The sequence below is a fragment of the Adiantum capillus-veneris genome, chromosome 18, assembly GCF_014529385.1.
Source record: "Adiantum capillus-veneris isolate H3 chromosome 18, ASM1452938v2, whole genome shotgun sequence".
Lineage (NCBI taxonomy): Eukaryota > Viridiplantae > Streptophyta > Polypodiopsida > Polypodiales > Pteridaceae > Adiantum > Adiantum capillus-veneris.
In genome coordinates, this window is record NC_140948.1 from 1,748,582 (window position 1) to 1,766,087 (window position 17,506).

The following is a 17,506-nucleotide window of genomic DNA, read 5'->3' on the forward strand; positions in this document are numbered from 1 at the left end:
TGCTCTAAAAGTGAAAGCAAGTTTTACTCGTGCACATCAACCATGCTTGGATCAAAATTTGGATATGGCATCAAATTTGGAGTAGATTATGCGGAGCTTCTATTGTGACTATAAGAGTCAATTTTGTAGACAAGATCTCTAGTTGTATCACCCTTTATTTCTTTTATTTAATTAACAATGTTTCTTCAAATTCATGCTTTGTTCACCCTCTTGACTTTTGGTGTTTATCAACACCACAATCCAATAAGATTTTCACTATATCTTATCAACAAGTTTGTCTCCTTTTTTTCCACTTTAAGTTGGAAATTCCCATATTACATGAATTTGGTCAATTTGGAGATTCCCATAATGTGAAATTTTTACCAAAATACCTAATATGGTCTTGATTGTTGTTGAGTGTTGAACACCTCGTTAAAATGGTGCACAATACTCGGTGCTCCAAGAATCGTTAGAAGTCCTCCACTTGCAAGCAAAATTTGATTGGAGGAATGCAAGTGTCGATGCACTCCTTGGGTAAGTTCTATATATGGCTTTTTATACATAGCACCCTCTTATTGGCCTCCCCTTGCATTTGTATTAATACTCTTTTTCATTGTAGTTTGATGGGCAAAATGCTTCCTAAAGATCACCACATGCCTTTTGATCACCGACAAGCGAGCGAGATGTTATGTCACTGCACTTGGCATAGAGTATGAGCGCATCCACGCGTGTAACAATAATTGTATACTATACTGCAATGAGCATGCACATGCTACCTTCTAGCCCGTGTGCGGGGAAGCACGCTACAAAACCACTATGAGTGGGACACACCTACCCCGCAAGGTATTGAGGCTTATCTCTTTCATTCAACACATGTTTAAAAGTAGGTCTACGATAGAGCTTCTCACATGGCACGCCAACCACCGCTCAAATGATGGAATGATGTGTGTCCATGCCGATTCACTTGCATGGAGGCACATAAAGACTCAGTGGCCAGAGTTTCAGCTAGAGCTTTGACATTTGAGGCTTGGTCTGGCAAGCGATGGTGTCAATCTCTTTGGCACCAAGTCCACATCATGGAGTACTTGGTCTGTGGTGACCATCAACTACAATATTCCACCATGGGAGACAACCAAGAAGGAAAATATACATATACTTCTTTCTTTAGTTGTGCCAAGGAAGTACATCGTGACAAATATTGATGTCTACTTCAAGCCCCTCATCGAGGAGATGGAGAAGTTATGAAAGGGCATCCCCATTGTCGATGTTTCACTTCCAAAGAAGAGGCTATTGTGATGGAAATCCTTATGTGGACTATGCATGACTATCCTTGGCTTGGAGAGATTTCTAGTATGTTATGTTCATTCCACTCTCTTCCCTGTTATTTGAAGTTTGAATTTTTTCTCTAACAATGTGATATGAGTGCAGGGTTGTCCACATTGGGCCACAATGCCTATCCTACTTGTGGGCCATCATCGGTGACGGAGCGGCCAGATGCCTTTCACAAGGTAATCTATCCAAACAAGCATCGTTTCCTATCCCCAAATTCATAGAAAATACAAGGCTCCAACAAATGGAAAGACTCCACTAAAGCGCACGATGGTAGATTGGGAAACTATTTGGAAAGAGCACTACAACAGATCTCCAACCCCCGATTACTCCACCAAAAGATATGTCGAGGTACTCCATATTTTTAAGGCTTCCATATTGGAAGGACTTAAAAATACAACACCTCTTGGATCCCATGCACATATTCAAAAATGTAGCTCACACCCTATGGGATCACATTAGGGACAAAAAAGACTCTTTGGGGGCGAGGGAGGGTTTTGAGCCTTGAAAAGTTTCCCTGCCTCTACCACTCTACGGTGAGTCCCCCAATGGAAATATTTTGCTTCCTAAAGCCCCATGGATGCTAACCAAATATGAGCTAGATCAAGTGAAGGGTTACATTGCATCTATTTGCACACCAATGGGATTCATGAGGTCACTAAAGGGAGCTTTCACAAAAGCAAAGAAAGATGGAAGCATTCAATTGTATCGGTTGAAGTCCCATGATTGGCACAAGATGTTACAGGTAATTCTTCCTCTCTCTTTTAATCATCTCCCTCATTTTGTTTAGATATTGATTTGTATGTATGACTTTCTATCATATTTTGTTTCTCTCTTTTGACAATGTAGTTCATTTTTTCGGTGAGTATGTACAGATGCTAGGATAAGAAAGTGAGGGTAGCTATTTCAAACTTGGAGAGGTAGTAAGGTACATCACATCTCCACTCAAATTAAACTTTTCTATGTACACAATATCCTCAACAAACACTTAATATACTCTTGTGTGTTATCTTGTAGATTTGTAAGCTCCAAAGAAATTGAAATAGATGCCATCCCCGCTGCTCAAACACTTGACGTGAAAACTGTGTGTGCCATTAAAGATGCATTTCCTCGATCTTTTCTTCTTAGCCAAATGCACCTCTTGGTTCACATGGTTGAGGAGATCGCTATATATGTGGAGTAGTGCATGCATGATGGATGTTCTTTCTAGAGAGGTTTTTTAAGAGTCTCAAAGATTTTGTGCGACTACGGTCCTAGCCAGAGGCATGCATGGCCAAAAGATGGATCGTGCAAGAGGAATTTGTTTACATTTCAGGGTATTTGGTACAAGTTGATCCCTCAATGCCTCGCATGTGGTAAGATGAGAAGGGTGCAAGAATGACTTCACACTTGTCAAGTGGAAAGGGAAAATTATTTAACATGGATATGAATCTATCCCGAGTTATCAATAACTTTTGTATCCTCAATGCAAAGGTTATGACCAAGTGGGTGGACTTGTGGACAATGGCAAAGGCAAGAAGTTCGCAAGAGAGGGAAACATGGAAGTAAGCGCATGGAGGCAGGAGGGTGCCCCCAATGCCTCGACACCTTGGATGTTCCCAAGATCTCATTAGTGCTGAGTGGATTCATGAGAGAATGATCGAAGAAAAAGCATACACAGAAGACATCACTGATAAAGAATGGGAGTATACACAAGGTTGCATGCCAAAGGTAGAGTACTCATATACTTAAACCATATTGTTTAGTTTTTCCTTGATTTTATCTTTGTAATTGGTAAAAGAATTTTTTCTATTTTATAGTGCCTTTCCTTTAACTCTATGTGGTCAAAGGGTCAACACTTTTGTACACACCACATTGACGAGCGTCGAAACACCAAGACTATGGCATCATGGGCAACTTTGACACAGATGGTGATAAAGCCAGGTACTGTGGGACTATTGAAAGGATACTAAAGTTCAATTTTAGAACCTTCATCCCTTCATCTTCAAGGGCGAGTGGTTTGAAAATGTGTCTAGACGGCATGAGAATGGCCTTTACATGGTGGACTCTAGTGTGCATCACATGAGGAGATATGGCAATTTAGATTTGCCACGCAATTGTGGGCAACTGAGTGATTACCTTCTTTCCCCTTATTTGCTTGTAACACTAATTACACCAATGTTACTCACTTTGAACTTCTCTTCTATAGGTAATCTATATCCCATCAATCCACCAACCAAAACTTTGGTTCATAGTTCCTGTAACGCATTGGGGGAGAACCATTTTTGCCACTAATTACACGGAGACCATCTTCAACCCTCTCCCACCTACTACTACTTTGGATGAGGGGGAGACTGAGGAGAGAGAGATCGATGATTCAAGTCCCATGGCTGCTAGTCTTAATAAGGAGGACTGCCATGATGATGATGATGAGATAGAGGGTGGTGAATTCAAAGATGATGAAGCCAACACATCCACAAACGACAATTCTATTTCTCTCTTTATTGATTTAGCAGTCATGGCTCAGAATTGGATGACGCTTCTTGTAGAGATCTTTTGGAAGATGATTCATAAACATTTTGTATACTTTAAGTTATGAAATTTTTTTGTCGTGTCATCCATTCATCTCTCTCTCTCTCTCTCTCTCTCTCTCTCTCTCTCTCTCTCTCTCTCTCTCTCTCACACACACACACACACACACACACACACACACACACACACATATTTTGTGAAGCATGTTAAATTATGTTAATCAAGTGGGTGTGATTAATTTAATTAATAAAAAATTATCTATAGTTTTTGGAACAATTATTTACGAAAAATAACAAATGCTTTGTACTTTTCTACGAAAATAGATAAACGTACACAAATTCTCATATTTTGGTTCCAAATCATTGCGCAATAATGCTACAGACATTAATGACAGTTATAACCTCTTTCTCTCCCTCGCATCCACCTTCACACATTGCATTCCGTTGTTATTATGAAGTGTTATGCATGCAAGTGGAGCTACTGTTTTGTGTTGTGCGCAGTGTGAGAGTGCTTTGAAGAAGAGATCCTTTATTGTGCTCCTTGCTCAACACCTTTTCATGACAAGAGAGCTCTTTGGCACCACTACGTAAAGTCTTTTAGAATATGCAAAGAATGCATGGATGCAGTCGCTCGAGTGAAATGTGTGCGTTGTTTGGGAGAAGCATGCGAGCCTCTTTTGTTTCGTGCATGATGCATGTATTACGTAGTGCGGGTCATCTCATTAGTGACAAAGTGGTCACACACTTTGCGCAATTTGATTTATTCAAATAATCATTGTTTCATGTTTCAATACCATTTTTTGTCAGTTTTTCAAAAAAATAAAAATTATGTTCTTTAGATTCTTTCATGAACAAAATAGATAAAAACATCTAAATTTGAATGTTTTGGCGCTAAGCGATGGTTCGATAATGCACGCGGTAGTAGATGTGGTAGTAAACATGGTAATATAAGCGATAATGACAACGATGATGCCCGCGATAAAATTTAAACATAAAAATATTTGGTGTCCCACCCCCCTCTCTCTTCTTTGGACAACCTATTTTGGACTCTCTCTCTCTCTATAAAGCGTGGTAAAATGCCGTGGCAAACATTTTCATGATTTCATAGTGTTTTCTAATCAAATCGAGTGCATAAAAAGATCGCTTTTGAATTACACATAAAGCTTGTACTCATTCTACAAGTTATCAAGCCCACCGTGCAATAGGCCTCAACCTCTAGTTGGAGATCATCATTACGCCATCTTCTTAACATTTCTCTGCGTTTTCTCTATGATCTCCCTGCCCCTCACCTGTATTCTACAACCATCACCTTTGCGTGTAAATAAAACGGCATGGTCATGCAAGGCACTATATTAGTTATTGATAATTACTTGGTAAGCTTAATGAGGTTTTTGTGTTTTGTGAGCCTACATGTAGCCACTTGGCACACTGCTTTTAGTTTATCATGCATAATTAACAGTGCCTTCTTTTTGTGTCTGTGTCATCGTTAATGACATTAACAATATCAACATCTGCCCGCAGCACCCAACCATGTGTCATGTGCAAGGGCTTGATTTAGAGTAAGATGGGTGCCTCAAAGATGGGTCCCCGATCTACAAACTAAATGGCCGATATTACCCGGTTGAATGGAAATCTACAAAGAACTACCAAAGTAGGTTAAGGAGTAGGATTTAAGCAAAATGACCAAGGTGAAACCCTTTGCTCAACTCAATTACTCCCTTTAGTAGACCTCTATTGCATAGTGAGTGCTTTGGGACACAACTTTCTTCTTCCAAACAAGTGCTCATCAAGTCCCAAACTAAGCTATTGTTGTTGCCTATCAATTGGTTCTACTCATCCGCTCGTGCTCCACAACAAAAGTCGAGGCGACAACAATCACCAACTAACGAAGTAACCAAATGCACTTCAAAATCTATCGAACATGTACATGAAATTGGACCATTTTATAGACCGCTACAAAGATAAATTGTCATCATATATGTTTAATAAATTATACATGCACTTCTTTTTTATAAATTTGCCAATGCACTACGTGTTTACTTTAGTGCTAGATGCTTGATGCCAATCTGTGTATATCCTATTATGTTCTATAGTAAGACCCAGCAAGAAAGATTAGTTGTGTCTACTAAGCTCTTTTGCAAAAAATGATGGTAGAAGCCTACAAGGTGGTCATGTGTCGTTCGGTACTGTAAAATCGTTGCCACCTGGAGATTTCGGAGTCGATTGTGATGGGAATGGGATCGTGCTAGCTAAGGTGGGCGATAGACAAACATTGTGCACACAAGTGAGTGTGTGTAGGCTAGATTGTTACTCAAGTTCCAAGATAGATTAACTTGGACTCATAAACACGATCTTGAGTAGTTTGCTAACCCATCACAAGCTCACCATAGACAAGAGACATGTAATGCAAACTTGAAATGGATTTTTTCATTCATGAAAGGATCTTTAAGTACCTCTACATCCTTGCACCATTACATGTGGGATACTTCCACCTCTTCTCTCATTCACTCACACTCTAGTGACTCTAGGACAAAGCCCATACCTTAGATATTGCAGCATATTAGAGCCTTTGAGTTTTTAGGAATTGCATGGCATGCAGCACAAGTTAGAAACAGCGAGAGGGAGACAATATCATTGGCGGCCAGTAACATGCCATAGGTTGGAGAGTCAACGAGGTCGTCCATTTGCAGCACTAACATGGCGGTATTTGGCTATGTGGCGCCACGCATTAGGACAGTTTTGTTGCACTCGTTACTGTAACCGGCATCCTTTTGCAGCTGTGTCTATTTTGGCATAGTTGTAAAAGGGTGTGCCTAGTACAAGTAAGTTGGCTCAGTTATTAGTATGTCACAATAAATGAAGCTCAATTATCCGCCCAGATAATTGATAACTAATCCTTGCATGACCACCACCTATATATATATATATATATATATATATATATATATATATATATATATATATATATATATATATATATATATATATATATATATATATCCCAATATGTGTGTGTGTACGCGCGCACGCCCATGCGCGTTGCGCTTCTTTGTCTCCAATCGTACCTCAGTTTTTGTTAAACCACCCAACCCTCTACACTACAATCCAGTATAGGTAAACATCCTACCAAGCAAAGCATCTGTCCGAGATGCAACTTGGTGCTAGAGGATATTTTTCACCTCCTCTTTCACTTGTTTATTGGCTACAGAGAAAACACAAAAGATTTCTTTATTTTAACATGACTGTGTGACATTAAATGCTCTAACTTGTCTTGGCAACAAAATTTACTAAGATTTCATAGGCTTTCTTTCAATCATCTAGAACACCATTCGAGCAGAATATATGTGGCATATTTGGATTAAAAGATGTAATATTATTTTTTCCCACTCACAACCAATTGGCAATGATTGGATTGTTAACGCTATTTTGCAGACCTCTGAAGCTAAAAGTCATATGTGCAACTAGATCCTTGTGTGCTTATGCCATCTCGAAAGATATGTGGTTTTAGAAGAAAAGAAATGTGAAGGTAGCACGTGGGTGCATTCCTCAAGCCTGTCCTAGAGTGTCATAGATGCTGCAGAATCTATGTTAATTGAGATGGATGTCATCCAAGAACATCTTACCCAAGTCTCTCATATGTATGCCCATGTTTTTGAAAGCGTAAAAGCCAACCCCTTGGGATGTTTTTGTTGCCTTACGCACCCTCTTTTATCACTCTCTGCCTCGCTCTTGCCAAGCAAGACTACTTACTTCACCGTGAAAACACTCTTTGCGGATTTGCAAGCCCTCTGGATTTTCCTCCTGCAAACATTAGCGCTACCTCCTCTCTGCTGCATCATCATCTTTTAATCGCAGATAACCAGCGTTCTAATGAAGGGGTAGACACCATCTTGCTCTTCTTGCCTGCCACCTACCCATTGTGGCCTCTTGTTTGCAGATTTTCAGCAGGCTCTCTCTCTTCATGTCTCTCCTTTTACCAACGGGATTGAGCTGTCATCACAGTTTTTTAGCCATGACAACAGTCAAGCACAATGTGTTTCTCGTGAATTTTCTCACCCATCTGAAGGTCTTGTGCACAGGGCTTCATAAGGGCAAAACATTTGACATACATATCGACCAAAGCATTGTCAAGCACAACATGTTTCTCCAACAACCCCTGATTAACAATCTCATTGTGAATTCCGTTACGCACGTGAAGGTCTTGCATAAGGCCACATGCGATTGCATTTTGGAGGAAGAACTCTTTGCATCTGATTACAACAACTGCCCATAGCTTCCTTGCGACAACCATGTTGGTTATGTTCTTCAGAAGTGGACGATGAGTCTAATGTTTTGACCTCTTCGCCGGCTTTTACTCCTCTGCAGCTACTCGTGAGGATGCAGCAAAAAATTGGTATAGCCAAGAGGGTTATCCAACTGCAGCAAGTTTGCCATGGATTTCTGTGGTGGCTTTGCTGTCTTGGCATATGCTTTTACAACAGCACATGTTTTAACATTAATGCAACAGGTCGACGTTTGCATGTCTTTGGCATTTGCTTCTACGACAGCATGTGATGCCTTATTTTAACATGAATTCAACAGGGCAACATTTACAGCAATGATTTATTTTAACACAGATGCAACAGCGCGATGTTTTTTCTTTTCTGCAATGATAGTATTATATAAACGACTACGTGAGGCTGCTGGCCATCTGATTTGAGTCACGGGCAATGGCCCAATGGAGGGCAACCTTTCGCCCTCCAGGTTGGCCAATTTTAGACCACCACTATTTTCCCTCTTCAAAGTACTGTACTTCTCCTTGTGAAAAGGCCTGCCTACACACACAGGGCTTTAAAATTCACATTTGAAATACCACTCGCGTAGTTTCATATAATTCCATCTTTTGCTGCACGCTTGTAAAAGGAGGGCAACATGTATGCCACCTCTTACATGCTAAGTACGCTGTATGACAATATTGCACATGTGAATCTTTGTAGCCTTCAGGCAGTTAATCATTGAATAGCAGAACAGCTAGTACATGAATATGGAACAGATTAGAATGCAATGACTTCATATGCATCTGACCACATGCTGTGAATCATAAAGAATTTTAAAGAGTATCAATGAAGTGCATCTGGAGTAAACAAGATGAAATCCGTGGCAAATTAATCACAATCCATGAGCCAAACCAATCCATAGTAGAGTTGACCACAGCTTGCATTTATACACCACAAGAATTAAGCACCACATTATAGATGGCATTTAGCCAAATTCTGTATCTTTCCTAATCTTGCTAGCTTGAAACACCTTTGTACAGTCAATTTCATGTCAGCTCCACTCACTATTTCGCATTCAAAAACATAACATGGGTTCCATATCATAATCGCCTGAAGCCAATCGAAACAACAGAACACAAGTTCTCGCTAAAGAAATGGGATATCTTTAGGATACACTACGATAATGTCTTTACCAATGAGTGCATGCTGACGCTGAGCCTCCTTTTGAATACATGAATGATAAAATCTCTTTTTACATGAAAGTTCTTACAACACCATAGTGAATTTTTTTGCTATAGTAAAACGACTTTGCTCATTAAACTTGAGCAAAGTGTAATTTTCACCATTTTACCATACACTAAGCAAGTATGAGAATACTAGAGAAGCCCATTTGAACAGCTTATAAACTGTTTATTCTGTTTCATGAAGGCCGATTTCTGGAATTATTGCCCAAATGTTGTCAAGCAAGCGACCCCAAAGGCAAAACCCCCCAGGGCAAACAAAATTGGTGCTTGCATATACAAAATTATGACCTTCTAATCTATGCTTCAGATTTACACATCCAATAGAAGCCGTCGAGGATCTTCAACAACTTCTTTGATACGGCCTAAAAAGTAGACAGCTTCTCTTCCATCAATGAGTCGATGATCATAAGTCAACGCGATGTACATCATAGGCCTGGCCACAATGCTGTCCTTCACCACCATCGGTCTTTTTTGTATTGCGTGCATACCTAAAATTGCAGACTGACAACATACAAAATATTCAGTCCGACATACATAGAAACCCAGAGGGTCTCATCCCAAGAAAGCAACACAAGGACATAAAGTCATGAGAACTCACTTGAGGCGGGTTGATGATAGGAGTACTTAGAAGACTACCATAGACACCACCGTTGGATATGGTGAAAGTTCCACCTGCCATCTCATCAATGGAGATGGTTCCATTATTAGCCTTTGTTGCTAACTCATTAATAGTCTTCTCTATTTCTGCAAAATTCATCTTCTCTACATTCCGAACGACTGGCACCACAAGACCCTGTATACATGCCATATAAACGTTGCAGATAGTCAAACAAGGTAAAGTGTTGCTGCACTTTGCACACAGTACGGCACTAATAGCAACAAACAAATCAAGCACCTTTTTGGTACCAACAGCTATGCTTATATCAACGTAATCCCTATAAATAATATTGTCCCCATCAATAACTGCATTAACTACAGGTTGTTGTTGAAGAGCGCTCACAGCTGCCTGAAATCAATGTAAGCAAGCAAATGTAAAAACTGCTGCTTGACTAGAACCAAAAGGAAGAAAAATTCACTGGAGTTCAGAACACTTACCTTCACAAAACAAAACATGAACCCCATCTTTAGACCATGCTTCTCAAGAAACTTTTGATTGTATTGGGAACGGAGCTCCATCAAGTTGGTCCTGCCCATTGACATGCATTAGGGTTGAATTCGTAGCATTGATCTTCCTGTGAACTTAAGACTAAAAAGAGTAACATACATGTCAATCTCATTGAAAGTTGTCAAAAGGGCAAAAGTGTTCTGTGAGTCCTTGAGCCTTGTGGCTACACGTTTTCGCAGCATTGTCATAGGGACCTACAGCAATTTGCCCCCAAATATGTGGTTGTACAACTAAACAAGAAGTAACCCTGTAGGCAACAAAAGGTTCTCATATAGACTCATACCCGTCTTTCTCTTTCCTTTGGTGGGAGTTGTGGTTCTGTTGCTTTTGCAACTTGAGATGGAGCCAGCTCCGAAGTACGAGACGGACGCGGGGGTGCAGGGCTTGATGAGGCTGCAGGAGCGGCTGCTGCCCCATCTGATTTTGATGGCCTTTCAGATTTTACTTCTTTACTCAGTGCAGGTGATGCCTTCGTTTCAGAAGGTTTACCCTGAGCGTCAGTTGCGACATCTGCATCCCCTTCCACGACAACTGCAACAACATCTTTAACCTTGACAGTATCCCCTGGCTTCACCAGTATCTGCATAATTTTAATTGAGCTTCTTAAAACACTGAATGATCAAGCCATGCAGTCATTGAATATTGTTAAGAGAATTGCATAAAATTCTAGGAAATTTCCTTGATGCTAAAGACCAATCCCCCTCGTGGAAATATGACATTTGACTCTTCCTTGAAATTGAATGCTTCAAGAAGACAAGCTGTATAAAATTTGAACCCAGTGCTCAATGTCATGGCCGATAAGAAAATTAAAAATTCCGCAATGCAATGTACTGACCCCATGCCCAGCATTCATTGAATATTGTTAAGAGAAATGCATAAAATTCTAAGGTAAATTCCTTGAGAGCTAAAGATCAACCACCTTGTGGGAAAACTGCCAATAAGGTTCCGCCTATCTTGCGCACCAAGGACGAGACCTTTCAGGCATATATCATTTTGCAAAGGATCTAGCCACATCATTTACCAAGGTTAAAGAGGCTTTGCAGAAGTCTCAATGATGACATAAGAAAGCAGCAGGTAAGCATCAACGCCGCGGGGGGGGGGGTATATGTCACAACTTGGTGATGTGGCACAAGCTAGCTGTATGGGAAGGGAGAGGGAGAGCCAACCCAAGAGCAGCCACACCACACCATACAGTATTGCTAACGTGGCCGATGGGCGTTGGGCGCTCTGAGGTTTTCGGTGTCAGATCTTGAAAGCATCAACTTTCAGAGCTTTTTGGGCACCAGTTTTTGATAGTAGATGCATTTGGGCATCTCCAAAACCAAGAGGCAAAGGGCCTTGAAACATGTGCCATGGGGGAGCCTTTTTACTCATCAGTTTGCAGAGTGGGCTCTCCCCGGCCATTGTACACACAGCTAGAGAGCTTAATAAGGGGCGCTTACATTAGGGGCCAGTGCGTCCAAGTGGGGAACTCCACCTCACTTTGTCTTGTCTCAACTATTTAGTCTCTCCCTTTCAGTCCAGTTCACGGTGTTGTTCTTCTATCTTACTGTCTTGTCGGATGACTTGCCAGTTACAGCCTCTCTTCTTCTCTCCTCTGCATTTACTCTTACTCTTAAACCCACCTGTAGACTCCTCGAGAGTCTCATGCGCTCCTACTCCACTACTGCTTGTTCTTCTCTTCAATCACCTCCATCAGGTGTACCAAGTTGCAGATTTCTCCCACAAACAAGCAACGATCTGGTAATGCAATGAAGAAACCCTCCTAGTGATTGCTCGCCATGTATGGCCAGGAGGGCAATGTAGCAAAGAGGGTCCATAACCATAGACTGGTTGATCACCCTTAAGGAGAGTGGAATCGGATTTCTATTACTGCAATTCCCCAAAGACCAGAAAATGGGCCAAGGACAGTACGAAGCTAGATACATGAGCAGGCATTAACCCAGATCTCTGACTCTATGACCTCACCCCGCTGTATGTAAGCTGTCACCTCATCTATATATGGACCCAGAGAGGATTGGGGGCATTGGGCAGGTGATACTTAACGCCAATCGTGGTTGCAATCTTGTCGGATAATGCACCAGGGCATCGAGCTCTACCTTCTTTCCGCTCCTATAGTCCATATCTCCCCATCAGGAGGTCTTCACACATTGTGCTAGCAATCTTGTCTGATAATCCACCAGGGCATAAAACTCTACCATCCTTTCGGTCCTAGATCCCCATATCACCTTTGATAGCATCCCGGTCATAAGCCTCTGAAAAAGACATTCACTAGGTACTACATCAAACGTTGTGCGAAAAGATAACTCTGACCTTAACATGCTCTATTAGACATCTAAGTGTGAATACATAGTGTAATCACTTTCCGCAAGGGATCGGATGGAAACACAGAGATGATTGCAATCTACACACTTTAGCACTTCAAAACACTTGAATAACTGTGAAAGAAAGAGAGAGTAGACGACACGACTTGGCGGAGTTCCGAGCCAAGACGCACTGGCGACGCCCCTTTCGGTATTTCTTTATTATTACACTTCGCAAAGTACAACTCCTAAGGGTCAAACTCTCTCCAAGACTCTACCTCCTGATGCTCTCCGGGAAAGTGGCCCTCTAGGCACTTATAAATGTAGAAGGGATGCCCAAAAGCTTAAGCCTTAAAAGCACTTGATCCTAAAAACATCTGCACCTAAAGCTAGCGCGCCAATCTGCCACTTTTAGCCAATTTGGCCAGCGCAATTTGCAAAAATCTGTACGACTGCCAAGTCAACATGCTCTACGCAATTTTTAAGTGTGTGGGTGTCTTCTACTAAGTTAGCCCCTCGGAAACTTAAAATCTCACAATTCATGCAACTGAAAATCTCACAACCATTCAATCGTGCATTCTTGAGTCATGACGGCCGTGCACACATAAAGGAGATAGCTGTAGACACCTCGGGTGCATCTAAAAATCTCTCTTATGGCCAGTTTCTTACTCAATGCCTGTCACAACTTGGTGACGTGGCTGCCCAGTATACACACACACACCCTCTGGCTAGAAACAGAAATGCTGACGTGGTTGGCTGCCGGCAGGGCTAACACGTGGCTGCCTGTACGGACGCCCGGAAATCGCGGCGGGATTTACGGTAGCAGGAAAAAAGCAAGGAATTGCAGCAGCTTTTGCTTTTGCTACGCAATTGGAGAGAGAGATAAAGGGCTCTTTTGTTTTGCTTTATTTCCGAGAGAGAGAAATGAAATGAAATGTTATATTAACGTCTTCAAAAGGCCAAAGTGACCTATGAGACCAGAAAGTTACAATGTGGTGGATCTGATACAAAGTCAGAGTCAGAGTAACAAGATGACAAAAATGAAATGACAAATGTCACAATAAAATACTATGGAATCCTAAACTACTAGGTGCAAACTACGCAGCTAGCTTGGATAGCTAGATCACAAGAGATCCAGCATCGGTCGCTGGCGGATCTCATCAATCTCCTCCATGGTCAGTAGTTTGACCGAGCGTCGTGCATGTCGAGCCAAAGTAATCCGAATCCTCTGATGCAGCCTCCGCCGATGCTGTGTAGTCCTCTGCAGTCGTGGGCGTCTGGATCTCCCCAGCTCAGTCGCTCGGTCGATCAGTGTGCCTCTGGTGTGAGACGACGAGCTGTGCTGTGGTAGTGACTCCTCCGAGCGTCCAGTGGCAGCTCTAAAGAAATCTGTGATCTGTCTCTGAGACTGGCTAGCCTGTCCTCTCATCAGGCTCTCTCTGTGTCTGCGTAGCTTGAGCAAAAACAAACCCAAGCATCTCCGATCCTCGTACTGCATGACTCTAGAGAATGGTCCAAAGCCCTCTCTGAACAAGCAATGGAAGTGGCCTCGTATCTCGTAGTAGAGAGAGAGAGAGAGAGAGAGAGAGAGAGAGGGAGATTGTGAGAGATAGAGGGCTTTTGATTTTTCAGCTTTTGGGCTCTGCTTTTGGCATCCCTTGTAAACATTTAAATAAGTAGTCAGGGCCTCACAATCTGGACGTAGAGTCTGAGAGTGAGCGTCTGCCTACTCTCTTGTACTTTGAACACAGATTAATACAAAAAGAAATACCGAAAGGTCTTTGGGGACAGTATCTCTAGACACGGAACTCCGCAGGCGGGCCAGTGTCGAATCAATTGTGAACTGTTTTGAAGTGATTTATTGTGGTGTCGTAGTAGATTCTTGACTTGGAGAGTCCAAGTTTGTTACAATGGTATCAGAGCACGGCCGATTTCTCTCCTACAGGAAATCCGATCCTTTTTACGCGGCACTTGTGGCTTCAGACAGAGATCAGTCGACTTCCTCTGCATCCGGGGATGCAGAAAAACATCACAACGAAGATTCACACGAGGAGTACGGCCCGCCTCGGCCTTCTCAGGCGGAGCTCGAAGAGATGGAGCGTCGACGATTGATCGGCGATGCAACAAAGATGATGCTTAATTTTGCGAAGGCTACAGTGGACGCTTATTGCGAGAGATTTTGGAGCTCTTTTCTACCCGCCTCTTCATTTAAGAAGATCTCGTTCAAGGAACAGATTGAGCGGTTTACCTTGGGTCTTCCTACAGAGATCCAAGATCACTGCTTGAAACAAAAGTCAGCTTCCATTCAGGAGTTGATGAGTCATGCGAAACGGGGTTTCGCCATTCACTTGGGGGCAGTTTGACCTATCCCACATATGAAATCATGACGCAAAGGGCTGAACAGACTTCGACAAATGAAAGTAGAAAGACAAAGAGCAACCCAGGAAAGAAAGAAAAATGCACGACCCAAACTCACTCCTCAAGAGAGAGCTCTCTACATCAAGGAGGGGAAGTGCTTTGGATGCGGGGAAACTGGGCATATCTCCGTGAAGTGCCCTAAAAAGGCACAGAAAGAACAGAACGACAAGGACGATGAGAGGCCTGAGAGTTCGAGTGCAGCGGAGGACTGTGGCAAAAAAGGTAAGATGAAAACAGGACTGGTTCCAGATTGCGTGGGTACTGATCCCAACACGTTGGACAAGAGTACAGAACTTTGCCGAGCTTGGGGCGAGCTTGGGGCAAAGTGAAAGACCAAGAAGCCAAGGCCAACTTCATTTCACCGGAACTGACGGCGCGGGAGGCAGTTCTAGCGGCACCCGGCAAGGACGTAGCCATTACACAGGTCATTGGCAAACTTCGGTTGCATTGTTAGGGGTATTCATGAGGACTTCTACATAATGCCTTTGGAAGGTTGTGATGTTCTCTAGGGAATTCCCTGGTACCACAAGAACAACGCCATGGTCGACTACCGTGCGAGGAAAGCGACTTTGACCACAGAGAAGGGCAGAACCATTGTACTCGATGTAAAACTTAAGGGCGAGTCTATCCCTATTGTATCGGCTTCGGCCATTTCAAAATTAATGAAATCCAATCTATTTGTTTGCTCAATCTTTTTGAAAGAGTTGAGTGATGAGGATAGGACAAATATGTCTGAACTTGATAAAGAACGTCAAGATTTTCTCCACTCTCATGCCGATTGCTTCTCAAAGGGCCTGCCACGCGAGTTACCACCCGCTCGTCATGAAGATCATACCATTGATCTGATACCTGGAAGCACACCACTGAACCGGCCACCTTAGCGTGCGAGTGGAGCCCAGAACGAAGAGATTATGAATCAGGTGAAAGACCTCTTGGAAAAGGGTCTTGTCCAGCCTAGTACCTCACCGTACTGCTCTCCAGTGTTGTTGGTTTTGAAGAAAGACGGATCTTGGAGAATGTGCATCGATTATAGAGCTCTCAACAAAATCACCATCAAGAACAGATTTCCGATTCCTAGAATCCATGATATACTTGACCGACTTCAAGGATCCTCGTGCTTTAGCAGGATCGACTTGAAAAGAGGATATCATCAAATCCGAATCACGCCGGGAGATGTCTACAAGACAGCCTTTCGGACGACTTTTGGGTTATTTGAGTCTTTGATGATGCCTTTGGCCTAACCAATGCTCCTGCGACATTTAACCAGATGATGGACAGGATTTTTTGAGAGTATAGACTATTTGTTGGCACTTTCTTTAACGATATCATTGTTTTCTCCAAGGATGAGGCAAAACACAGAGAACATCTGCTTCAAGTCTTTCAGCCTTTCACGCATTACGAGATCACAAGTTGGTGATTAATGCGAAGAAAAGTGAATTTTTCCTACCAGAGATACCTTTTTGGGACACATTGTGTCAGCAGTAGGAGTGCAGATGGATCCGGCCAAGATAGAGACTATCCGTGGTTGGCCAGATTTGAAGAATGTCCATGAAGTCAGAAGCTTCTTGGGATTGTGCTCGTACTACAGGCGGTTCATTAGAAAGTTTGCAAAGGTTGCTTCCCCTTTGCATATCTTGACACAAAGGAGTCCCTTTCTCGTGGGGACCCACAAAGGTGACTGCATTTCAATCTTTGAAAGAGAAATTGACTACGGGACCAGTTTTGACTTTGCCGGACTTGTAGAAGTCATTCGAGGTATATTGTGATGCTTGTGGTCGTAGTCTGGGTGCGGTCTTAATGCAAGAAGGCCATGTCATTGCTTACGAGAGCCGATTGTTCTCAAGGCCAGAATTGACAGCACGGATTTATGAGAAAGAGCTTTTGGCGGTTATCCATGCTCTTACTCAGTGGCGGCAATACCTACTCGGAGCAGATTTTACTGTCTTTACAGACCATCAGAGTTTACGCTACTTCTTGTCACAGAAGCAACTATAGGAAAAGCAGATGCGGTGGGCGAATATCTTGTCATAGTTTCACTTCCAGATTGTCCATCTGTAGGGACAGAAGAATTTGGAGACAGATGCTTTGTCTCAAAAGCCGTTGGTTCTGGCTATTTCCGCGATACATCATCGGAGCTTCGGCGATATGGTCGATCAGTATGCCACAGCAGATACAAATTTTGCAGACATTTCACACGGATACGGGATGGGGAGACAATAGCGAGATATTCCATTCGGGATGGCTACTTGATGAGGAAAACCATGTTGTGCGTAACACAGTCGTTGAGGGAAAAGGTTATGAC

At 42.4% G+C, this 17,506-nt stretch overlaps 1 protein-coding gene across 3 annotated transcripts in view; it reads right to left on the bottom strand.

The window, feature by feature from the left end:
- Positions 1-9,262: 9,262 nt before the first annotated feature.
- Positions 9,263-17,506, bottom strand: part of LOC147435143 (dihydrolipoyllysine-residue succinyltransferase component of 2-oxoglutarate dehydrogenase complex 2, mitochondrial-like) — a 33,222-nt gene continuing 24,978 nt past the window's right edge. For all 3 annotated transcript variants that reach the window (XM_086488251.1, XM_086488252.1, XM_086488253.1), the window contains exons 5-10: positions 10,767-11,063; positions 10,583-10,677; positions 10,414-10,504; positions 10,214-10,324; positions 9,917-10,111; positions 9,263-9,819 (exon numbers count right to left, since the gene is read on the bottom strand). In XM_086488251.1, coding sequence (XP_086344377.1) covers positions 9,628-9,819; positions 9,917-10,111; positions 10,214-10,324; positions 10,414-10,504; positions 10,583-10,677; positions 10,767-11,063 — 981 coding nt within the window. In that variant the 3' untranslated portion in view covers positions 9,263-9,627. The remainder of the gene's footprint in view (positions 9,820-9,916; positions 10,112-10,213; positions 10,325-10,413; positions 10,505-10,582; positions 10,678-10,766; positions 11,064-17,506) is intronic.